Below are 26,756 nucleotides of genomic sequence, written 5' to 3'. Positions count from 1 at the left end.
ACCCCTTAACGAGCGTGGGCGTATTTACCTTAATGCAGGAGGGTGTAAATGTACGCTCTGCCGGGGGATCGCGCTATAAAGTGGCCAGGCTCTTACTCTCAATGGCAGGGTGCTGCGATCGCGTGGCCGCCCTCCAGTAACCCTTTAAGCCGCAGCGTTTAAGTTTAAGTGACATAACGTCATAAAACATAAGAAAAGCTAAACATGTAAGCATGCATATTGCTGTATTCAGACTGACCTATAGATTAAGATAAAATGTCAGTTTTACTACAGAACCCAAAAGTCCTTTTCAGGGCTAAGATCAAGCGAAAAAGTCATTTCTGAATCAAAAGCACTTCTCAGTGCTAAGAAATAAATGATGTAACAGCAGCATCAGCAGGTGTATTCATTCCAGTACCGTGGACTTGGGGTCTCCACTTAAGTGGGGAGGCAGAGGCAGATAAAGGGTCGAACTGCCTGGAACAGCTGGAAATAAAGCTTCGACTGGAGCGGTTGACGGAATGCGGGCTGCAATGTTCTGGAGCATTTGGAACAACTGTTCTTGGTGAGCCCCTTAATGGGCAACTTCTGCAGATATGTGGTGAGCCAGGGCAGCTTGTTGGGAGTAGTAGTCACTGATAGCAGGTTTAGCCCAGTTAGTCAATGGCCAGGTATTATGTCACGGTTATGGCATGAGGGGAGCTGACTAACTAATGGGCATCTGTCCCAGCGGGACCCCGTTACACCTCACGATTCTTCGTTGTCCTTAGTCGAGGCACCAATAACTAGACCAGGGTTCAGAAACAACGGTAGTTGTACGTTTATTAACTCGGTGGTTACTAATAGCAACAGTCTCTCTCTCTGGACGCAGCCAGGATTGAAGTAAACCTAAATATACGGTTCAGGGAAGAAAAAGAGTGCTGCACCTCACACCTATGGCTGATACTAGTACCTCTCGGCTGCATAAAAAACATCAGAATTCTGTATATGAATTGATCAAGCCGCCCTGCCCCATGTACCTCGTGCAGGTATCTCATACACATGGGTCCCTACACTAAGTCCACACTGTGCCGGTCAGCGACCCCCCCCCCCCCCCCCCCCCCGCAGGCTTGCACAGTCAGGGAAGGGAGGCCATGGAACGGCCCTGCAACCCCCATGCCACAGGACCAAACCCAAAAATGCCACACCAAAACCCAGCCAGCACCACCGGTGGAGGAAGCTGCCCCCAAACAGCACAAGTCTGGATAAGGTATTGCACTCACCATAGCTATCAAAGATAGAATGGGACAGACAGGAGGGATTAAAACCATGAGCACTCAGGTGTCTCCTGCTAATTGCAATCATGTGGGTCTCACCAGGAGGAGTGCAAAACATGGAGAAAAGAGAGAAACAAAATACGGTTTCTCCGTGTTTTGCACTCCTCCTGGTGAGACCCAGCTGACCGGCACAGTGTGGACTTAGTGAAGGGACCTATGTGTATCAGATACCTGCACGAGGTACATGGGGCAGTGTGGCTTGATCAATTCACATACAGAATTCTGATGTTTCTTATGCAGCCGAGAGGTACTAGTATCAGCCATAGGTGTGAGGTGCAGCACTCTTTTTCTTCCCTGAACCATATTTTGTTTCTCTCTTTTCTCCGTGTTTTGCACTCCTCCTGGTGAGACCCACATGACCGCAATTAGCAGGAGAAACCTGAGTGCTCATGGTTTTAATCCCTCCTGTCTGTCCCATTCTATCTTTGATAGCTATGGTGAGTGCAATATCTTATCCAGACTTGTGCTGTTTGGGGGCAGCTTCCTCCACCGGTGGTGCTGGCTGGGTTTTGGTGTGGCATTTTTGGGTCTGGTCCTGTGGCATGGGGGTTGCAGGGCAGTTCCATGGCCTCCCTTCCCTGACTGTGCACGCCTGCGGGGGTGGTGGTCACTGACTGGCACAGTGTGGACTTAGTGTAGGGACCCATGTGTATCAGATACCTGCACGAGGTACATGGGGCAGTGTGGCTTGATCAATTCACATACAGAATTCTGATGTTTTTTATGCAGCCGAGAGGTACTAGTATCAGTTATAGGTGTGAGGTGCAGCACTCTTTTTCTTCCCTGAACCGTAAACCTAAATATAACTGATGGTAGTAGATAATGCTGCAATAGGCAGTGGTGTAGTAGCATTACTTTAAGTGAGGGACAATTAAATGATGGGCGTAGTAGTCACGGGAGTATGATGCTGGGTAAACAGGATGAACAGGATACTTGCTGTTAACAATGACGGAGCGGCTGCGACTGGAAATGATACCCAGATCTTAGATAAATATGAGAATTGAAGAGTCAGGATTATCTGGACTAGACAGGAATGCTTCAGACCAACAAAAGATAGGATACCGCAGGGTTGTGGCGTCTTTTCTTGAAGAAACATGTCCTTCCCCCTTGAAGGTAGAGGGAAGTCTCTTGAAAAAGGGGTGTGATCAACTGATCCTAGCCAGAGCTCAACGGATGTTATGGTTACTATGGCAGCCAGGGAGGTCACGTGATACCAGGCCAGTTGCATCATCACACTACCAACCAACAAATAAACCAATATGTATGAGAAATATGAGTAATACCAAACTTGAACACTGGGGGGTGACATAACACTAACAGTTTGTAGTGGCCATTATTCCTTTCAGAACAGATACAGTCAGAATATAGATAAAAACAGATACAGACTTATAATTAGGGAAAAATCTTCTGTTCTGGGCCACTACAGATACATCAGCGAGTTAGGGAGAGTGGCATTGGCGGGATTCATGGCTCAGTTGTACTGTAACAGGTGGACCAGGCACGGTTAGGTGGATTTCCTGAATCAGGAGTGCTGATGAACCTTCTCCAAGGAGCGGAATGGTCACAAGAGCGGGATGGGCTTCGCTGCAGAAAACTCCCACGTTGTGACCCTCAGAGAAAATCCCAGGTGATTGATGGTGGAGAAGATCACTGACTGATGGTAGTGAAGCAGAACAGAAGCCTAGAAGTAGATCTTTTTCTTCTCCGGTCACACTTCAAAATTTGATACGGCACTTGTCAGATTGGAGCAGAGCTGAGAATTAGAAATGGAGCAAGATCCAAATGGCTGGAAGGACACTAGATAGCGAGGAAATGGCAGATAGCCAAGAAGCACAGATGTGGTTTGCTGACTGAATACACCAAAACTGAGCACAGAGATGTGGAGGTGGTAGCTATATATACCCTTAGGTGAAGAGCCTGGAATTCTCCAGAACCCGTAGGCTGAACTATAAATACATGTGAACAGGCGCACGCCTGCCATTTGAGGGAGGCCAATCCTCCAGGAGGCTAGCTCAGAGCAGGAGAATGTGATGACCACAGGTCAGAGGGACGCGCAGCAGGTTGGGGATAATGGACATGACTGTGTGCTGTTACACATATTCTTTCTTCCCAGAATTCCAAATAAAGCATAAAAGTCTTCAAATGTCTTTATGACATTCCTCAAGGAGGAACTTAACCCCTTTGGTCACATATACCCCAGGGTACCAAATATGACCTGTCATTACATTAGAATTAACCTGACGACTAACATCTTATTTACATATTTACTGTATGTTGCTTATTCTCTGTAGCTTACTAGCTTGTTCACACTATTTCTGGTGGTTAATAGCCACCACTGGGCTGAGCAACAGCCATGAGAGCTCCTGACAAAAGAACATAAACACCAAGTCACTACCTCACATGGATTTCATATTTTGGAGCCATGAAGATGCAGTCAGCATCAACCTAAACCTGCATGAGAACAGGAGGGCATTGGCATGATGAAATGGTGGAAGAAGAGCACTGGAATGGGGAATAGGCATTTGAAGAGACAAATATACCAGTAAGCAGGGGCGTAACTAGGATTCATGGGGCCCCATAGCAAAAAACTTTATGCCCCCCCCCCCATCTCAGCATACTCCTGGAAGGAATGCTGCCTCCGGCAACGTGTTGCGAGCCCTACATGTACACAGGCACCCACATAGCCGCTAGTGTACTGTACCACCATCTCCCCCTCGTACACCCTGTCATCGTCTTATGTTTTGCAGAACTACAACTCCTATTATGTGATGAAGTCCTGCATATTACCCCACACAACATGCTAGGAGATGTAGTTCTACAGCCTACCCTGTACACCATGGTGGGAGATGTAGTCCTGTATATTACCACACACCATGCTGGGAGATGTAGTCCTACATATTACCACACACCATGCTGGGAGATGTAGTCCTGCATATTACCACACACCATGCTGGGAGATGTAGTCCTGCATATTACCCCACACACCATGCTGGGAGATGTAGTCCTGTATATTACCACAGACCATGCTGGGAGATGTAGTCCTACATATTACCACACACCATGCTGGGAGATGTAGTCCTGTATATTACCACAGACCATGCTGGGAAATGTAGTTCTACTGTGCCACTGCCTCCCCCCTCCTATACTATGTCAACCTCTAATCCGTTACAGAACTTCAACCCCCACTATGAACCGTCAATAGGGCATGATGGGGGTTGCAGTTCAGCAACTTGAAAGTCCACAGGCTGCAAAACTACAACTCCCATTATGAACAGTTAGAAGGACATAGTGGGGGTTGTAGTTCTCTGGGGGTAATCTCACCTGTCCTGGTTCCTGCTCCGTCCTCTGGTCCTGTGTGGCTTCTGTGCCTGCCTTCCTCTTCTCTCTGGTCTGTGGGGGGCAGTGATGGTGATGGTTGTTCTTCGCCACTGAGGTAGGGGCCCCGCAGGTCATGAGGTTGGGGGGAAGGCTTCACAGGGGCCTCTGGTACATGGGGGGGGGGGGGTGGCCCTGGCACACTGAGGGGGGGGGGATTGGCCCTGGGAAGCTGGGGGGTACACTATATCGGGGGGCTGTTGCTGGGGACACTATATGGGGGGCTGCTGCTCGGGACACTATGGGGGGGCTACTGCTGGGGACACTATATGGGTAGGAGGGCTGTTGGGGACACTATAGGGGGGGCTGCTGCTCGGGACACTATGGGGGGGCAACTGCTGGGGACACTATATGGGGAGGGGGGCTGTTGAGGACACTATATGGGGGAGCTGCTGGGGACACTATGGGGGGGCTACTCCTGGGGACACTATATGGGGAGGGGGGCTGCTGGGGACACTATGGGGAGCTACTGCTGGGGACACTATATGGGGGGGCTGCTGGGGACACTATATGGGGGGCTGCTGCTGGGAACACTATGGGGGGGGGGCTGCTGCGGACACTATGGGGGGGCTACTGCTGGGGACACTATATGGGGAGGGGGGCTGCTGGGGACACTATATGGAGGGCTGCTGCTGGGGACACTATGGGGGGGCTACTGCTGGGGACACTATATGGGGAGGGGGGCTGCTGGGGACACTATATGGAGGGCTGCTGCTGGGGACACTATATGGGGAGGGGGCTGCTGGGGATACTATATGGGGGGCTGCTGCTGGGAACACTATGTGTGTGGGCTGCTGCAGACACTCTGGGGGGGCTATTGCTGGGGACACTATGGGGGGGCTGCTGCGGACCCTATAGGGGGGCTACTGCTTGGGACACTATGGGGGGGCTACTGCTGGGGACACTATGGGGGGCTACTGCTGGGGACACTATGGGGGGGCTGCTGCTGGGGACACTATATGGGGGGGCTGCTGCTGGGGACACTATGTGAGACACAGGTGAGGGGCTGCAGGGGGACACAGGACGGGGGCCGCAGGGGGACACAGGACAGGGGCCGCAGGGGGACACAGGACGGGGGCCGCAGGGGGACACAGGACGGGAGCGGGGGCCGCAGGGGGACACAGTACGGGGGCCGCAGTGGGACACAGGTGAGGGGCCGCAGGGGAACACAGGACGGGGGCTGCAGAGGGACACAGGTGAGGGGCCGCAGGGGAACACAGGACGGGGGCCGCAGAGGGACACAGGTGAGGGGCCGCAGGGGAACACAGGACAGGGGCCGCAGGGGAAGACAGAACGGGGGCGGGGGCTGCACGACAGAGACGTGGGGGGCGGGGGACACAGAGAACGGGGGCGATGGCCACAGCAGACGTCGGGGACAGGGGCCGCACAGCACACTGTGGCTTGGCATTTGCAGCACCCGGGAAGCCCGCTCGGCGGCCGGGTGCTGCAAGTGTCTTCTCAGGGGGCCAGGTGTCCATTACAGGACCGGGCACCGGGCCCCCTGATACGGCGGGCCCCGTAGCAGCGGCTACGGCTGCTACGGCGGTAGTTCCGCCACTGCCAGGAAGAGTCAAACATCAAGCAAGAAAAGGCTGGGACAAGGAGAAGGGACAGAAGAGAAACAAGATCTCATAAGGTGCTGAAATGAGGGTGCACAGGGACAAAACAAGATGAATTAAAGCAAAGCATCCTTAGCAACAGGGCATAGTTACCACAACCCAAGTTGGAAGAAATTCTCAACACATATAGCCAACAGAGGATTTTGATGGAAGCCATACGGTGACACCTGTAGCCCATAGGTTTTCTCATTACCACACAGGATATGTTTTTACTGTATTTTATTAAATGAAATGGCATAATCTACTAGACCTTTTTTTTTTAACAACACTAATATATAGTGACCAGATGGAGGCCAAACTAACACTAAAGCTAATGTAACTTTATGGACATGTTAAGCATGTAAACTAATTTTTCCAGTACACATGCTAAACGTACATTTAAAGGGGTTGGTCACTTTATAGTATAATTGTTCAGTGTACAGTATTAAGTGTGCTCACTGTATACATTGACAGCAGCTCCCTGTGTACCTCAAAGAGCAAGGTCACATGCTTCTCCATGTCGGCCATCTTATGGACAGACTCACCACAGAGCAGGGCAGCACAGCCTGGAGGAGGGGAATCTGATTTTAGCTCTATGAGGTACACAGGGAGCTGTCGTCAGTAAGTAATCTGAATACACTTACTTATACTACACACAAAACAATTTTACTGTAAAGTGGCCAACCCCTTTACCATGAAAAGTTCCCAAGGAATTCTGGCATGCACCTTTCCCCTGGATCAACAGAGTATAGTTATAGGAGTTATAGGAAGAGCTTGATGGAACATTTTCTTTTTCAACTTGATTAACTATGTAGCTAATCATGGTTGATCAGCCAATTGAATCATAATGGGTTCTAACAGGCCTTCTTTTAAGAAGGAAAACAGGGTATCAAGCCTTAAAATATATACTGTGGTTATATGTGGTTGTGGTTTCTTTGCATATATAAACTCCAAATATAAACTTAAAGACTTAGTAAACCTATTTATAGTTTGTGATATGTAGACATTTTTTAACAGCATTTTGTGTTCTTGCAAACTAACAGCATGGAAGAACAGTTGCAATACTTCAGTCATTTAATTATTTTATATTTGCATACCCTATTTAAGTTTTGCAATTTCACAGGTAATGCATCAACAATAAGTGGAATAGATGGCATAAATAGAATTAGAATGCAAAAAAAGATTTTTCTTACACAGACATGAAATTAATTTTAGCCTTATAAAAATGTATAAATGCACAATAAACAAGGTTAGATCCCTCAGGACCCCTAAGGCCAGGCTATTATAGGATGAACAGGGATATCCTGATTAGAAAAACATGGCTGTACCATACACAAACTGAGGAAAACAGTGGCACTGTTCCTGGAAGAAAGCAGTAAGCAGTTATGGTTTTCTAACCCCCGGGGCCCCACTGCAGCGCTGGTATGTTAAAATACATAAGTATATGGGTATGGTTATATTATGGGTAATAATTATTTTTAGTAATTCTTTAACTCCTTAAGGACCAGGCCTGAAATGGCCTTAACCCCTTAGCGACAAAGGGCATATATTTACGCACTGTTGTCGGTAAGGGCGTTCAGAACGGGGCCACGCGGCGACCCCGCTCTGAACCGCCACAATCCTGGGTGCCGCGTGTAGCCCGGGACCGCGGCTATTAGCGGGCACGGTCCGATCGCCAGGACCCCTAATAAGGTAATTGGATGCAGCTGTCAAAGTTGACAGCTGCATCCAATTACCTTCTGCAGCCCTTCCCTGGTGTCTAGTGGCGGAGATCGCACCCCCCCGGGACGTTGTCCCGGAGGAACCATCTCCGTGACTGATGCCTGCCGGGGTCTCAGCCAAAATGGCGCTGATCCCGGCTCGGCACTCATTTGTTTTCAGCTGCAGCAGCCGAAAGCAAACGAGTGCCGATCTCATTGATCTATGCTGCATATCTATGCAGCATAGATCTCAATGAGAGATCAGTGCACTTATATTAGAAGTCCCCCAGGGGGGCTTCTAGAATAAGTGTAAAAGTAAAATAATAGTGATGTTTTCAATCAAAAGCCTCCTCACCTAATAAAAGTCTGAATCAGCCCCCTTTTCCCATGTAATAAATAAACGTAAACAAATAAACATGTTTGCTACCGCCGCGTGCGTAATCGCCCAAACTATTAATTTATCACATTCCTGTTCTCACACGGTAAACGACGTAAGCGCAAAAAAAACCAAAGTGCAAAATTGCGCATTTTTGGTTGCATCAAATCTAGAAAAATTGTAATAAAAAGCGATCAAAAGGTTGCATATGTGCAATCAAGGTACCGATAGAAATTAAACATCATGGCGCAAAAAATGACACCTGAAACAGCCCCATAGACCAAAGGATAAAAGCGTTATAAGCCTGGGAATAGAGCGATTTTAAGAAGCTGAAATTATTATGTTAATTTGTTTTTCCTGAGACCCATTGGCATCACAACATATGGGGTAAATTCGCCCCTGGGACGAAGGAATATTTAATGAAAAAATAACAATTACATTTTAATCCCCTCCTCCATGAGGTATAAATAGGCTCCACCTCCCCCTAGACCTCAGTCTAATTATAAAGAAACATAAAACACAGGGAGGGAGTCTTGTGATGCCAATGGGTCTCAGGGAAAACAAATTACCATAATAATTTCAGCTTCCCTTACGTCCCATTGGCATCACAACATATGGGGAATTAGCAAGCATTATCCCCAATGGGTGGGTTATTTATTACATCCACATTAAGAACAGATCTTGCAAAGGTTGTTCTTGACAAGAAAGAAGTATCCAGCTGAAATATCTCACAAAGGTAGTCAAAGAAGACCAGGTAGCTGCCTGGCATATGTCCTCAAGTGGCACAGCGGCACACTCTGCCCAAGTGGAGGCCACAGCTCTAGTAGAGTGAGCCCTGGTAAATTCTGGTGGATCCAGATCTGCAGAGGAGTAAGATAAGGCAATGGAGTCACAGATCCATCTGGATATTGAATGGTAGATGAAGTGTTGGATCCTCGGGGTAGGCGGGGACCACAGGAGCCAGAATGACGGCGCTTCACGGCTTCAGGTTTAATGAAGTAAAACGATGAATTTTAATGGTCTCATAAACAACGCGTTTCGAGGCATAAATTGCCCCTTTGTCAAGTAGGAGAGACATAGTGTATCATAGGCAGAGGGTCCTGTGCTGTGAGAACATCATATGTACAAACCAATTCTCCAGTAAAATCACTAAAGAAAAATTTCCTATAAAACATCACTTAACTTGTGCAACAGATTTTGTAGTATACTTACTCACCTGCCCCTGTGGACTTCAGTATATAGGGAGAACTATAATGCCCCTGAGAACAAGAATCAATAAACATCGTCATAATGTAAACACAGGGTTTATGAAACATAGCGTATCAAGACACGCTTCCATACACCACAGCAATGACTTCTCTGGTTTCAAAATCTGCCCAATTGATCATATACCCGCAGATGCTTCGAATCGATTTCTAGAAATTAAAGAGATGCGAGATGTTTTGGATCTTTAAACTGGATACATTGTCTCCTAATGGCCTGAATGAAGCTTTCGAAATCAACCTTTAATATATTCTCTCAGCCATAATATCCTTTCACCTTCCACCACCTTCCACCTATCCATAATAAAGTTTTAACTCAGTCCTATCCAGCTCATTTAGCCTATTTAGCTTAATCTATGGTTACCCATTATTATAGGCACACATGTACCTCATGTATATTTATATTAATTAGACATGTTTTAATTTTTTTTTTATAAAGTTATGCCACTATAAACAAAGAAAAAAGTGCACATAAACAAAGAAAAAAGTGCACACAATAAAGTTTATTCAAACCCCCCCCACAAAGAAAATATGATCATGTGATTTTTATCATTTTTATCATTTGTTTTATAAATAAAGTTATGCCCCTACAAAGAAAAAAGTGCACACAATAAAGTTTATTCAAAACCACAAAAAAAAAAAAACTGATCAAGAGATTTTTATCATTTGTCTTATAAATAAAGTTATGTCTCTACCAAGAAAGAAAAAAGTGGCACACAATAAAGTTTATTCAAAATCACCACCAAAAAAAAAAAAAATTAACATGTGATACGGACCTCTGTGATGTCACTTTTATCTTATTTTATTTTAAATAATAGAAATCGTGATTGTATGCACATAAGAGTCTTTTTTACTTTTAACAAATGTAATCACGTTGTATTCAAGTGTATATTGTTAGCATTTGATTTGATCTGTTTCAGTCACCTCTGACCTCAGGGGGCGGCACCTTTTTTACAATTTCCTGCCAAACAGATACTTTGGCATATATATAAAGGACCCTCTGCCTATGATACACTATGTCTCTCCTACTTGACAAAGGGGCAATTTATGCCTCGAAACGCGTTGTTTATGAGACCATTAAAATTCATCGTTTTACTTCATTAAACCTGAAGCCGTAAAGCGCCGTCATTCTGGCTCCTGTGGTCCCCGCCTACCCCGAGGATCCGACACTTCATCTACCATTCTCCATTCCCTGATCTCCTGGCTTGGGATTTTGGCATCTACCCTTGGAGCCTGGCTGCTACGGCTACTACCTCTCTCTTCACTGATAGTGCATACAGGTCTTGTGTTCTTAGCACAACACCATCAGGTGAGCAGTTTTATTATCAGCTTGTTCGACCTACAATCTGTTGTTTACGTTATCACCCTATGACGCCCTTTCCACTTTTTTAGCCCTACTCATCTGGATATTGAAGGTTTTGAAGCCTTCCTCCTCTTATTCCTTCCTGCGAAAGGGATAAAGAAATTCTTGTCTTTACGAAAATCACCTACTCTATGTAGATAGATCTTGATAGCTCTGGATACGTCCAATAAAGAAAAATCCAAGTCTTCTTCAGATGATCCAGTAGGAGAAAATACAGGCAATACTATAGGCTGGTTGATGTTGGCAAATGAAGCCCCCTTAGGCAGGAATCCTGGAAGGAACCTAAGGATAACCTTGTCTTGGGAAAAAATCACGTATGGAGGTGCGGAGCCAAGGGCTTGAAGTTCTCCAACTCTCTTAGCAGAGGTAATGGCTAGTAAAAGAGAAACTTTCAATGTTAACTTTAAGTCTACTTCATCCCACGGCTCAAAGGGAGGAAGACACAGGCGTCTCAACACAGAGGATAAGTCCCATGGGTCTACCTGTTTTAACAGGTTAGGCCTAGTCTAGCCTTAACAAAATTCTTTACCTCCAAGATCTGAAAAAAATGTGAGTTTAGGTGTGAAGAGAGGGCTGCTATCTGTACCTTGATGGAACTAGGTTTTAATCCTTTATAGAAGCCTTCCTGTAAAAACTCCAATGACTGTGGAGTAAAAGGTTAAAGTCCATCAATACTCCTGCTCGCACACCAATTTTGAAAAATCTTCCAAATACGTGCATAAGATTTATTTGTAGTGCTACTACGAGCGTGAGAAAGGGTATACTATACCTTCTCAGAAAAACTACAGTCTAATACGGTCCTCTCAGTCTCCAAGCTGTCAAGCTGAGGCTGAAAAGATTCCTGCACAGATGTTGACCCTGGGATATTAGATCTAGATGCAGAGATAACCTCCAAAATTCCCCTCTGCTCATATTCATGGGCCCAGTGAACCATTACCTCTTTGACCAGAAGGGAGTTATTATTATTACTAACGACTGATCTAGACTGATCTTCGTCAAACTCTGGGAATCATGACTATGGGAGGAAAGATATACGCCAGCTGGTATGTCCATGGTATTGTCATTGAGTCCACTACCGTGGGATTGTCTGCCCTGTAAAGGGAACAGAAATTCCTCAGTTTGGCATTGCTTGCTGATGCCATGAGGTCTCTCTGAGGAAGCCCCCACCTCTGGGTTAACTGAATGAACACTCTCCTTGAGAGAGACCATTCCCCCGGAAATGTCAGGCCTCGACTCAGTCGATCCGCCAATGTATTGTCGACACCCCTGATATGAATCGCAGAGAGTCTGGTTATTCTGGTTTCTGCCCAACAGAATATCTTCTCTACTTCCCTGAGGAGAGAAGGGGATCTGTTTAGGTACGCCACGCAGGCCATGTCGTCCATCCGGATTCTGACTGCTCTCTGTAAAATAAGAGGAGAAAAATGAAGAAGAGCTAGGTAAATCGCTCTGAGCTCCCTCACGTTGGAGGGCAGAGCGGATTCCTGTTGACTCCAAGATCCTGCAGTCGTGATGATTGTCAGATGAGCTCCCCAACCTGTCCCTGAAGCATCTGTCGTGATGGTTACCCAGTGTTGTTCTGAAATCAAAACTGAGGTCTAGGGGGAGGTGGAGCCTATTTATACCTCATGGAGGAGGGGATTAAAATTTAATTGTTATTTTTTCATTAAATATTCCTTCGTCCCAAGGGCTCGCAGGGTCGATTTTACCCCATATGTTGTGATGTTGTGTAACGCCCGGAGTAGTGGATCCACTGGACCGGCACCAGCGATGGCACAAACCTCACCAGGGAGCGGAGTCTAAGGGGCCGCTGGTTTTCACCAGAGCCCGCCGCAAGGCGGGATGGACTTGCTGCGGCAGGCGACCCCCAGGTCGCTACCCCTGGCTTGGTTGCTGGTGTCGGCAGGCGAGGCGTGGCAGGAGATGGCACAGGCAATAGTCTGCAGATGAGAGAGCACGTGACAGGCTGGACACAGGAACAGGTGGAGTGACAGGGGAACAGGAACCAGGAACAGGGACTAGGGACCAGGTAACGGACAGGACTCAGGAACAGGGACTAGGGACCAGGTAACGGACAGGACACAGGAACAACAGGGAGCTGGGCCAAACGCTATGGGAAGCATGTAGAGGCTCCAACACAGGGGACAGGGCATGCTGGGATTTATAGGGGAGTGATTGGGTGCAACTACCAATTAGGAGCGCACTGTCCCTTTAAATCTGAGACAGCCGGCGCGCGCGCGCCCTAGGAGGCGGGGACGCGCGCGCCGGCCGGCACAGCGAGAGACAGGAGCGTGGAGAGGTGAGGCGCCCCCCGGGGCCGAACGTGTAGCAGCGCCGGGTCCCTGCACCGGGACCCCGGCAGCTGCATGAGATGGGGGGAGGTCGCGGCGGCGGCCCGGAGCATGGGACGCCGCCGCGGCCGTGACAGTACCCCCCCCCTTTGGCCTCCCCCTCTTTCTAACCTGCAGGAACCTTTTGATGAGATCTTGGTCCAGGATGTTAGCCTCGGGTTCCCAGGACCTCTCTTCAGGACCAAATCCTTTCCAGTCCACCAGGAAGAACCTTCTCCCTCTGACAGTCTTCATGGCCAGAATGTCCTTAACAGCGTAGACGTCGTCTGAGACGGCTTGAGGAGCAGAGAACGAAGACCTATCGGAGAACCGGTTCAGGACCACTGGTTTTAAGAGGGAAACATGGAAGGAGTTCGGAATCCGCATAGTGGGGGGTAGGCGGAGTTTGTAGGTGACAGGGTTGATGCGTCTTAGCACCGAGAAAGGACCGAGGAATCGAGGGCCCAACTTGTAGCTGGGGATCTTGAGTCGGACATATTTGGCCGAGAGCCAGACTTTGTCACCTGGGAGAAAATTCGTGGCAGGTCTCCTCTTCTTATCAGCCTGGTCCTTCATGCGTTCAGAGGCTTTGAGTAAGGACTGTCGAGTTTGTTCCCAGATCAATTGCAGGTCAGATAACAACTCCTCCACGGCTGGGACTTCAGAGGATGGAGAGAGAGGCAGAGGAGGACGAGGATGATGCCCGTAGACCACATAGAAAGGGGACTTGCCTGTGGAAGTCGAGTCCAAGTGGTTATAAGAGAATTCTGCCCATGGGAGTAGATCGGACCAGTTGTCTTGGCGGCTAGAAACAAAATGGCGTAGGTAGTTGCCCAGAATCTGATTGACTCTCTCCACTTGCCCGTTGGTTTGAGGATGATAGGCCGATGAGAAGTCCAGCTTCACTTGGAGTTGCGAGCATAGGGCACGCCAAAATTTAGAGACAAATTGAGAGCCTCGGTCGGACACAATGTGAAGAGGAAGTCCATGCAGGCGAAAGATGTGTCGGAAGAACAACTGAGCCAGACGAGGAGCAGAGGGCAGACCAGGAAGGGCCACGGAGTGAGCCATTTTAGAAAAGCGGTCCGTCACCACCCAAATAACTGTATTGCCCGCAGATGGAGGTAGGTCAGTGATGAAATCCATCCCAATGTGGTGCCAGGGATGATCCGGGACTGGCAAGGGCAATAGTAGGCCGGCAGGTCTTAGACGGGGAGATTTATTCCTGGCACAGACTGCACAGGAAGCCACAAAATCCTTGACATCCTGGCGGAGATTGGGCCACCAGTAGTGACGGGAGATCAATTGCCCGGTCTTTTGGGCTCCTGGATGCCCGGCTACCAAAGAGGAATGCCCCCACTTCAAGATGCGTTTACGGAGTGCGGGGCGCACATAAGTCTTCCCGGGAGGCAGTCTCTGCAGAGCAGAAGTGGCAACTGGTACTAGGCGGTCGGGAGGTATTATGTGACGAGGAGATTCCTCTTGCCCCATGACATCAGATGCTCGGGATAATGCATCGGCCTTTAGATTCTTCTCGGCTGGACGGAAGTGGATGGTATAGTTGAACCGAGAGAAGAAGAGGGACCACCGAGCCTGCCTGGGATTGAGGCGTTGAGCCGATTGGAGGTAGAGGAGGTTCTTGTGGTCCTTGTAGATGTTAACCGGGTGTTTAGCCCCCTCTAATAGATGACGCCACTCCTCCAGTGCCAACTTAATGGCCAGGAGTTCACGGTCCCCAATGGTATAGTTCCTCTCGGCAGGGGAGAAAGTCTTAGAGAAGAACCCACAGGTTCTGGTCTTGCCTGATGTGTCCCTTTGCGAGAGAACGGCTCCTGCGCCCACAGAAGAAGCATCGACCTCGAGAGAAAACGGCCTGGAGACATCCGGGCGGACTAGGGCAGGAGCGGAGGCAAAGGCAGACTTGAGGCTATTGAAGGCTTGTTCGGCCTCTGGAGGCCAACGTCTGGGGTCCGCCTTCTTTTTAGTGAGAGCCACAATGGGTGCGACCAGGGTAGAGAAGTGAGGGATGAATTGCCGGTAATAGTTGGCGAAGCCCAGGAAACGTTGGATAGCTCTAAGTCCCACCGGGCGTGGCCATTGAAGGACAGCTGCGAGCTTGGCTGGATCCATTTGTAGGCCCTGATCGGAGACGATATAGCCAAGAAATGGAAGACTGCGCTGATGGAAAACACACTTCTCAAGCTTGGCGTATAGATGATTGGCCCGTAGTCTTCGTAGAACCTGACGCACTTGTGCCACATGAGTCTGCTGGTCCGGGGAGAAGACCAAAATGTCGTCCAAATAAACAATGACGCAGACATAGAGGAGGTCTCGGAAGATATCGTTCACGAATTCCTGGAAGACCGCTGGGGCATTGCATAGGCCGAATGGCATGACCAGATATTCGTAGTGCCCATCCCTGGTGTTGAAAGCGGTCTTCCATTCGTCTCCCTTACGAATTCGGACCAAGTTATACGCTCCCCTGAGATCCAGCTTGGAGAAGATCTTTGCTCCACGAAGACGGTCGAATAGTTCCGGAATAAGCGGAAGAGGATAGCGGTTTTTAACGGTCACCTTATTTAAACCCCGATAGTCTATGCATGGGCGGAGGGAACCGTCCTTCTTCTGAACAAAGAAAAATCCGGCGCCAGCTGGAGACGTGGATTTGCGGATGAAGCCCTTTTGTAAGTTGTCCTGGATGTAGGAGGACATGGCCTCAGTCTCGGGCACAGAGAGAGGGTATACTCGACCACGTGGAGGAGAAGCCCCAGGAAGGAGGTCTATAGGGCAATCATAGGCCCGATGAGGTGGTAGTGAGTCCGCCTCCTTGGCCGAGAAAACATCGACAAAGTCTTGGTAGTCCTCCGGTAGCCCGAATAGAGGCTTGACACAAGCAGGTGACCTTGTAGAGCACTTGGGTTGAGGAGATCTCAGACACCGGTTATGACAGTCCTGACCCCAGCTGAGAACCTCCCCAGTTCTCCAGTCCAGCTTAGGGGTATGGATTTGCAGCCAAGGAAGCCCCAGCAGGAGGTTGGAAGAGGAATGGCGCAAGACATAGAAGGAGATCTTCTCCTGATGTAAGGCTCCCACCTGGAGGACTAGGGGTGCCGTCTGGCTGTACACCGCTTCGGTAAGAACCTCCCCCGTAACCGAAGAGATAGACCGGGGTTGGGCTAGCTGGACCACGGGTAGCCGCCATCTTTGGACCAACGAAGCAGAGATGAAACTGCCAGCGGAGCCCGAGTCGATGAGGGCAGTAGTCTGGAAAACTTGCCCAGAGGGTGTCTGGATGGAGACGGGCATAGTCAACCTTGGAGAGGTGGCATTCACACCTAGGGAGGCCTCTCCCACCGGACCTAGGTGCGGGCGTTTCCCGGACGCTGAGGGCGTTGGGGACATTTCTGCCGATAGTGATCCGCGCCACCGCAATAGAGGCAGAGATTCTGGTCCAGTCGACGGTTCCTCTCATCAGTCGTCAGGCGAGCACGTTCCACCTGCATAGGAACCTCTGGAAGCGACTGGGACATAGGAGCAACAGGATTCTGGAACACCGGTGCCAGCCGAGGATGGCGACGGGGCAGACTCAGACGCCGTCCTTGCCGGACCTCCTCCTCTCTCTCGGAAAACCTGGTGTAGACTCTGGTAGCCAGTAGAATAAGATCGTTCAAGGAGGTAGGCAGATCCCGGGCAGCGAGCACATCCTTCACTTGGCTGGACAGGCCCTTTTTAAAGGTGGCAATCAGCGCGGCCTCATTCCAGTCTAGTTCCGCAGCCAGGGTGCGGAACTGGATGGCGTAATCACCAACGGAGGAAGTCCCTTGGGATAAATTGAGGAGAGCAGTCTCAGCCGAAGACGCACGGGCAGGTTCCTCAAAGACAGAGCGGAACTCTTCCAGGAAGATTCGAAAATTGGCAGCAACCGGATCATTACGGTCCCATAGTGGCGTGGCCCAGGCCAGAGCTCTTCCCTCCAATAGGCTGATAATGAAAGCCACTTTAGAGCGCTCGGTGGCAAACTGACTGCTTAAAAGTTCGATGTACATAGTGCATTGGGTCAGGAACCCTCTGCACAACTTGGGGTCACCTCCATATTTACTTGGGAGAGCCAGTCGTAGTTTTGAAGAGGCTGCCGGAGGTGATGACTGCTGAGCTGTGGTATGCTGTTGAACGGCTGCAGTCAGTTGTTGAATCAGCTGTGACTGTTGCTGAATCTGTTGAGCTTGTAGGGCGACCACTCGGGCTACCTCGCGGATATCAGGCACCTCGCCGGGATCCATGGTTGGAGCCTACTGTAACGCCCGGAGTAGTGGATCCACTGGACCGGCACCAGCGATGGCACAAACCTCACCAGGGAGCGGAGTCTAAGGGGCCGCTGGTTTTCACCAGAGCCCGCCGCAAGGCGGGATGGACTTGCTGCGGCAGGCGACCCCCAGGTCGCTACCCCTGGCTTGGTTGCTGGTGTCGGCAGGCGAGGCGTGGCAGGAGATGGCACAGGCAATAGTCTGCAGATGAGAGAGCACGTGACAGGCTGGACACAGGAACAGGTGGAGTGACAGGGGAACAGGAACCAGGAACAGGGACTAGGGACCAGGTAACGGACAGGACTCAGGAACAGGGACTAGGGACCAGGTAACGGACAGGACACAGGAACAACAGGGAGCTGGGCCAAACGCTATGGGAAGCATGTAGAGGCTCCAACACAGGGGACAGGGCATGCTGGGATTTATAGGGGAGTGATTGGGTGCAACTACCAATTAGGAGCGCACTGTCCCTTTAAATCTGAGACAGCCGGCGCGCGCGCGCCCAAGGAGGCGGGGACGCGCGCGCCGGCCGGCACAGCGAGAGACAGGAGCGTGGAGAGGTGAGGCGCCCCCCGGGGCCGAACGTGTAGCAGCGCCGGGTCCCTGCACCGGGACCCCGGCAGCTGCATGAGATGGGGGGAGGTCGCGGCGGCGGCCCGGAGCATGGGACGCCGCCGCGGCCGTGACATGTTGTAAGGGAAACATATATTTGTTAACAATGGTTTGAATTTTTTACAGGCCATCAGATACAATAAAAGTTATACATGTTACATATCGTTTTATTCATAACAACTTGAGGAACATATATAACAAGTCAGTTTTACCCCAGGGTAAATGGCGTAAAAACAAATACCCCCCAAATAAACAAAATGCGTCTTTTTTTCAATTTCACCATACGTTTATTTTTTTCTGGTTTTCTAGTGTACTTTATGAAAAAATTCAGCCTGTAATTACAAAGTACAATTAGTGGTGCAAAAAAAAGGGCTCATGTGGGTTTCTAGGAGGAAAAATGCAAGTGCTATGGCCCTTTAAGCACAAGGAGGAAAAAAAGAAAAATCAAAATTGGCTCTGTCCTTAAGGGGTTAAGGAGGGGGCCAATTGTCACCTTTGCGTTTTCATTTTTTCCCATAACTCTTTTATTTTTCCACCTACAGGGCCATGTGATAGCTTGTATTTTTCAGGAGCAGGAGTACTTTGTAATGGTATCTTTCAATCTGCCATAGAATAAATGACGAAACCCCAAAATATCATTTATGGGGTGAACTTGGGTCAAAAAATGTGATTCCCCAAATTTTGGGAGGCTTCCATGTTTACGTAATGCAATTTATGTTAAAACTGGCATTTTTTTCTTTATTCTATAGGTCAGTCTGAACACAGTGATATGCATGTTTAATAGGTTTTCTAACGTTTTACTATTTTTATTAGCAGTAAAACTTTTTTTTGCAAATAAGTATATTTAAAATGGCCGTATTGTAACTTCTCTAATGCATTTATTTTTTCACCCACGTGGTTGTATAGAGGATAATTTTTTCCACCATGATCTATAGTTTTTAATAGCAATGTTTTTTTCTAGATCAAACATATTGATCACCCTTGCGGTTTTTACCATTTTTTGTTCCCGCCGCTCACCGTGCGGAAACAATATTTTATTTTAATAGATCGGATGATTACGCATGCTATGGTATATTATTAGAGATGAGCGAATAGTGAAAAATTCAATTTGATTCGATTCGAATAGCTCCCGATATTCGACTATTCGATCAAATATCAAATCCCATTATCGATAATGCTAAATAAATGAATTAAAACAATGATTATGTATAAATTAATAGCAATAATGCAGAATAAATGGATTAAAACAATGATTATATATATGTGTGCAAACTGAGCAAGAAACACCCCTTAATGTCACTGGAGTATAACTCCCATCATAGATGGAACTGCCGGCAAATGATGGAGAAGTAGTCCAGCACCCAGTTGGGTCAGGATGGACAGCGCTCGGCGTTCAGAGCGCCCGAGATTATGTAAATACAATGAGCTGTGTCAACTTGTTGAAGAGTTCATCAATGAAAGTTATATTAGCAGAGGATTAGATACAATTTTAATTATAGTCTTTAGCTGTAGCCCGTCACTATGGGCTTAACTTGCTAGTTAGTAGCAGTTAAGCTTAGTTCATGCGCCCAGCCGTATATGCCGTACAGCAATATACTTATGTTTGAATATACGTCCAAACTAGCTGAATGTGTAATATTAACTAAGCCTAACCGCTGTCATAACTAAGCCATTACACCGTAACATATATGGTGGTGGTGGGTGTTTGATATTTTAGTTTAAGGTGTGTTATACAGGGAAAGATACTCTTTCTAGTTAGCAGTCTCCTATGTGCGATAGTAGCCTGGGGGTGCCGGTCCTGCCGGGTGCTGCGCCTGAATCACAGGGAGACTGTATACATAGAGACAGCTATCTAAATAAGGCTCTGGGGAGTAGCACCCCAGTCCAGGGTGCAGATACTGTTAAAAATACAGCTCCGCTGTCCTGCCCAGGGGCGGTCTTGGCATTTCTGGGGCCCCAAGCGAAGTTATGTCTGGGCCCCCCCCCCCCCTCAACACACACTCCACAACAATAGACCGCTGTGTGCTGCCCCCAGTAGTATAAACCCCTTGTGCACTACCGCCAGTAATATATACTCCTCATGTGCTGCCCCCAATAGTATATTCCTTGTGTCCTGCCCCCCAGTAGTATATACCCCTTGTGTGCTTCCCCCAGTAGTATATAGACCCCTGTGTGTTCCCCCAGTTATATATAGCCCCTCCGTGTGCTCCCCCAGAAGTATATAGACCTCTTGTGTGCTGCCCCAGTTGTATATAGACCCCCTGTCTGCTGCCCCCAGTCGTATATATACACTGTGTGCTGCCCCCAGTTGTATATACCCCCTGTGTGCTCCCCCACTAGTATATAGCCCCCCTGTGTGCTCCCTCAGGGGTATTTAGCCCCCTGTGTGCTCCCCCACTTGGATATAGACCTCCTGTGTGCTCCCCCACTTGGATATAGACCCCTGTGTGCTCTTCCAGTTGTATATAAACCCTCTGTGTGGTTCCCCCAGTAGTATATAGACCCCCTGTGTGCTTCACCAGTATTATATAGACCCCTTGTGTGCTACCCCAGTAGTATACAGACCCCTGTGTGCTCCCCCAGTTATATATAGACCCCTGTGTGCTGCCCCCAGCAGTGTATAGACCACCTGTGTGCCTCACCAGTAGTATATAGACCCCCCTGTATGTTCCCCCAGTAGTATATAGACCCCCTGTGTGCCCCACCAGTAGTATAAAGACCCCTGTGTGCTCCCCCACTAGTATATGGCCCCCCTGTGTGCTCCCTCAGGGGTATTTAGCCCATTGTGTGCTCCCCCACTTGGATATAGACCTCCTGTGTGCTCCCCCACTTGGATATAGACCCCTGTGTGCTCCTCCAGTTGTATATAAACCCTCTTTGTGGTTCCCCTAGTAGTATATAGACCCCCTGTGTGCCCCACCAGTATTATTTAGACCCCTTCTATGCTGCCCCAGTAGTATACAGACCCCTGTGTGCTCCCCCAGTTATATATAGACCCCCTGTGTGCTGCCCCCAGCAGTATATAGACCACCTGTGTGCCTCAGCAGTAGTATATAGACCCCCTGTATGTTCCCCCAGTAGTATATAGACCCCCTGTGTGCCCCACCAGTAGTATATAGACCCCTGTGTGCTCCACCAGTAGTATATAGACCCCTGTGTGCTCCCCCAGTAGTATATAGCCCCCCGTGTGCTCCCCCACTTGGATATAGACCTCCTGTGTGCTCCAAGTTGTATATAGACCCCATTCTGCTGCCCCAAGTAGTATATAAACCCCTGTGCTGCCCCCAGTAGTATATAGACCCCTCTGTGAAGCCCCTATAGTCTATAGCCCCCCTGTGTGCTCCCCCAGTTATATATAGCCCCCCTGTGTGCTCCCCCCTTTTATATAGACCCCCGATGTGCGCTCCCCCAGTTAAACAGACCCCTGTGTGCTCCCCCTCCCATATAGTATAAAACACAATAAAACAAACACTTATACTCACCTTGGTCCGGGCGTCTCCTCTTCTCTTCACTCTTGTGGCCACAGGAAGGGTTTTCCCTGCGATCACAAGAGGCCGCACTCCCCTTGTCCTGGTGCTGATGTTCCAGTGATGTCACTGGAGCGCCGGCACCACAAGGACAAAGCGGCCACTTGTGACCGCAGGGAAAACACTTTCTGCAGCCACAAGAGTGACTGACAGGAAGGGAGCCAATGGCTCCCGCCCTGTCAGTGCTGCTGCATGTAACTATGAGCGCTCATTACGAGTGCTCATAGTTACAGTTCAGATGGCAGCAGCGAGCGGGGCAGCGGCCCTGTCCAGCCGTCTTGAGCACAAGAGCGGGGCGTGGGGGCCCCCTTGGATGTTGGGGGCCCCAAGCGATCGCTTGGGGTGCTTGGTGCCAAAGACCGCCACTGGTCCTGCCTTACAGATAAACTGTCCTTCATCCTATCATTGACAGTTTGTAATGACGCTGTATATATATACATTCTATTAGTGTGTGCTTTTGCCGAGTATCTAGAGGGGCAGTGTGATGTGACTTTCGTGAACGATATATCAACTTACCAGCGTTGCTACTCTGAGAGTAAAACGAGACATAACAGTGTCACCTTGTTCAGAGGCAGCTGATTGGATGTGTTGAGCAATACTCGCTCATTGCCAATTTAGCTTAATATTGTTTAGTAAACAATCTTGTTAAGTTCAATTGGCAATGAGCGAGTATTGCTCAACATATCCAATCATTGTTTTAATTCATTTATTTTGCATTATCGATATTAGTTTATATGTATTACTTCTCTATCTGCTTTTAATTCATTTTTTTGGTATAGTAAATTCATGCATTTTCAATTAAATATACTGTAAATAAATATATATATATATATATATATATATATATATATTATATATATATATATACACACACACACACATTTATTTATTTTGTATTAACAGTATATTTAATTGCAAAAGCATTGATTCCTTTTAATTAAGCTACCGAACAATGACAATAGCTTTATTAGAACAAAAAGTGTTTCATTAATTAAATATTAACTGTTACAGGGTGCGGTATTATTGCCGGGGATCGCTAACCCCGGTAATACCGTTCCCTGTAATACTGCTTCCCTGCTTTCCCAGGAAGCATAAATTTTATTAAAACAGCTAAACAACTGTTTAGCTGTTTAAGTAAAAGTTAATTTAGATTAGAATATTCAAACACATATTCGATCGAACTCGAATCTTTCGAATAGTGTAGTATTCGATTGAATAGCTATTTGATTGAATATTATTCGCTCATCTCTATATATTATATGTTAACTAGCTTTATTAGTTTTACCTGTTTTATGTATAAAATGGGAAGGGGAATGATTTCCGCTTTTATTGGGGGAGGGGCTTTGGGGCATTTTTAATTTTTCTTTTACACTTTTTAAATCCCCTTAGGGGACTTTTACATTACTTACTTTTACATTACTTCATTAGATTTCGGTGTCTTTATATAGTTATGCCACCATAACTTCATCAGGATTTGTCAACTCCTGATGAAGTTATGGTGGCATAACGGAACGCGTGGGGTGTAGGTGCTGTGTGCCAGGGTAGTCCTGCCATTGCGGTTATTTTCTACATTATGATTTAGGTTATTGGGGACATATTTATATATAATTTTCCCTTTGATCACGTGCTGTATATATTTTTGGCATTTTGTGTTTTCATAATGTTTCCCTGAATGTTTAGTGCAATATTGGCAGGATATTTATTGTGAGGGTTTTCCCTCGTCTGGCACATTACTTGTTGCCCTATATATTGTAAGGGCACTTGTGTACTCACATCTGGGCCTATTAGGCCTTTTTAAGTGGTTTTAACAAATTTTTTTGCTGTTTGTTGGTTGTGAATAAACTATTGTTAATTACTTTATATATTGAGTGTGCATTACTTTTGGTTAGTCTAGCTGCTTTTTTCTCTCTCTTTCATAGTGCATTACGTAGACACAGGAATCCCCCAAAGGTTACCATATTGCATTCTTTTTTTTTTACGATTTCACCAATTTATATTTTCATAAATAATATTTATGGGGTTCTGTCATACATGTCATGGTAGAATGAAAGACGCCATTATAAAGTACAACTATTACTGAGAAAACAAGCCCTTACATGGCCCTGTAAATAGAAAAATGAAAGTGCTAGAGAGGATAAAATGAAAATGCGAAAATTAAAATTTGCGCGGTCCACTGGGTCATTTTGGGCTTGGTCCTCAAGGGGTTAAATAAAAATACCAAACAAACATAAAAAAACTATAATTATGGTATAAAAGCATTACTATTAGTAAAGTTTTCCTTACATTCCTTATTTTATGAAAACAGCCCTAGAAAGGAAATAAATATAATGCCATTCATACCAATGATAACATTTAAAATTACATTGTCTGAACAAAAAAAAAAGAAATATGCAGGCATCCTGAAACCTAATAACTTCTTTGAATGACTGAATATTTTGATTCTGACTCATCATTTTATATAAAAGTATAACAATCTTTTGACAGGGGACAAATTGTAATAGCAGGACAATGAGGTCAGATACCTCTAAAACAGTACATATTGAGGGATGTTTCTAGTAAAAGTGGTTAGTACTTAAAGGGAACCAATCAGCACTCTCTCTGCCTGTCAATCCTTCCTGCAGAGCACGCTGAAAGGCAGAAAGCAGTGGCTCCCCACCCAGATGACTAGTTTCTGCCCCTCTCCCTGCCTTGTGCAGCAGAAGTACTTTTTCTCCTTACTAAAGCTACTGCTGCAGCTATGGCTGGTACATGCCGCCAGCTGCGCATTAGCTCTATACAATGTTTCTGGGAACCATATCAGCACAATTGTACTTATTGGATCCCTTTAATAAAAGTGGTTTAAGGCAGAACAATCAGTGAACCAGCAACAGGGTCGTGGATGTCTAAGGCTTAAAGTGGTACTGTCGTTTGGCAAAACTTTTTAAATGTCAGAGACTTGTAAAAAGTTTTAACGTAATTAGTAGACTCAGCTCACCCAGCCAGTGCACGACCAATGTGAAGGTATACAAATAAAGGCAAAAGTGGGTCAGCACTTCCAATAAAAGTTTCTTCTTTATTTCTTACTCCATTAAAAGCGAACAAAAGGCAGATACAAAAAAGTGGGGAAAATACACATCTGACGCGTTTCTGGCTATACGCCCTTAATCATAGAACATGAACATGAATCTATGATTAAGGGCGTATAGCCAGAAACGCGTCAGATGTGTATTTTCCCCACTTTTTTGTATCTGCCTTTTGTTCGCTTTTAATGGAGTAAGAAATAAAGAAGAAACTTTTATTGGAAGTGCTGACCCACTTTTGCCTTTATTTGTAAAAAGTTTTGATTGGTCTGGGTTTGATTGTTCTGACCCATACCAATCAGGGGAACGAGCCGGGAGAAGACACACTCCAGCCCTTTAAGCACCCAGCAGCAGCCAGCACCTGTCCAGCAGCATACAGTGGCAGCCAGAATCAGAGGTATACAGCAGCAACCAGCACCAGTCTAGCAGAATACAGCTGCAGCCAGCATCAGTCAAGCATCATACAGCGGCAGCCAGCACCAGTCCAGTAGTGTATAGCAGCAGCCAGCATCCGTCTGGTAGTATAAAGCAAATATGGAAAAAAGAGTCCATGTAGCCTCATTTAAGAGTCTCAAAACATGGGACTAGCCAGATATGCCTCCAGGAAAGGGCCTAGCCAAGGGTTGGCTCCTGTAGGGAGACGACTAAAACCACCATAAATCGGTAGCCAGCACCAGTCCAGCAATGGCCAGCACCAGTCCAGCAGTATACAGCTGTAGCCAGCACCAGTCAAGCAGTGTAAAGCAGAAAACAGCAGCAGCCAGCACCAGGCCAGCCGTTTATAGCCACATACTGCAGCAGACATCCAGCCAGAAAACAAAATAGGTTATCATTTCTGAAAACCTGAATTTGAAAACATTTGAAAACAAGCCTGGTTGTGCTTACATGAAAATGATGTGTAATATGCTATATAAAATTATTTAAAATAGGTTAAACGGAATGTCCTGCATAGATAAAACTTGACTGCTTTCTTAAGTAACTGTGTACCTGTGTTTCTGAAAGAAAACTGTGATATACTTGATTCTGACAATTTTAAGGGGCAGGTACATTAAAAGGGTACTCCGGCGGGGGGGGGCATTTTTTCTCTGGGACCGGAGATGAGGTGGCTGAGAGAAAAGACGTCCACTCACCTCCCCGGTTCCAGCAGCGGGTCCCGGATCGCGGCGCTCCGGTCCCCGATTTCCAGCCGCTTCCTGGTGTCTGACGCGGGCCCGAGACGTGACGTCAGGTCCGCTCAGCCAGTCAGTGACGGAGGCAAGATCCGTTGCAAGTCCGCTCAGATCCCGCCTCTGTCACTGACTGGCTGAGCGGACCCCCCGCCGGAGTATCCCTTTAATACAGGCTCACAATTACAATGCCTTTGTAAAAGAAACCAAAAGGGAGTACTGTATTTGAAATTAGTGACATCTCTGGAGCTGTGTGTGATGGACTACTTTCTATGTATGTTTGTGGAAGAAGACATGAGAACTAAGCTATGGTAACTGAGGAAGCAGAGCTACCAAGAACCAGCCTGCATAACAGTTCTAGGCAATATGCCTGCACACATAGGTAAAGAGACTAACTAGGGCTGCAGAGGATGTGACAAAAGAGGCAGTTAAATATAATGAGATATAAACCTTATTATAAATATAATGTTTAATACATACCTGATCCCAGGGTAATATTATACCTCCAAAACACATGAAGAGATATCCCATTGACACAAGACATACCCAGATGACCAATGAAAAAATTCTTAGGAGCTTCTTGAATACAGATTCTATACACACGAGGACAAATACAGCAAAGAATATTGCTATGGCTGTTGGAACCGTTATTAAAAATGCCACATGGTCTTCAATTACCTGCAAAAGAAATTAAAAACATAGAAATCAAATAAAATTCAATATAGGCAATATATTTTCAGTAGCATCTAAAGTTTTTTGGCAAACACCTACCAATCATACCTTAATGGC

At 47.2% G+C, this 26,756-nt stretch overlaps 1 protein-coding gene across 1 annotated transcript in view; it reads right to left on the bottom strand.

The window, feature by feature from the left end:
• The window catches only part of ADCY2 (adenylate cyclase 2), a 296,028-nt gene that overhangs the window by 176,189 nt on the left and 93,083 nt on the right, over positions 1–26,756 (bottom strand). Inside the window, exon 2 of the mRNA XM_069959683.1 lies at positions 26,448–26,645. Within this exon, the coding sequence (XP_069815784.1) occupies positions 26,448–26,645 (198 nt within the window). The remainder of the gene's footprint in view (positions 1–26,447; positions 26,646–26,756) is intronic.

Source organism: Dendropsophus ebraccatus, chromosome 2, assembly GCF_027789765.1.
Source record: "Dendropsophus ebraccatus isolate aDenEbr1 chromosome 2, aDenEbr1.pat, whole genome shotgun sequence".
Lineage (NCBI taxonomy): Eukaryota > Metazoa > Chordata > Amphibia > Anura > Hylidae > Dendropsophus > Dendropsophus ebraccatus.
Note: the sequence above shows the minus strand (reverse complement) of the source record. Positions and strands in the feature narration are given on the sequence as shown.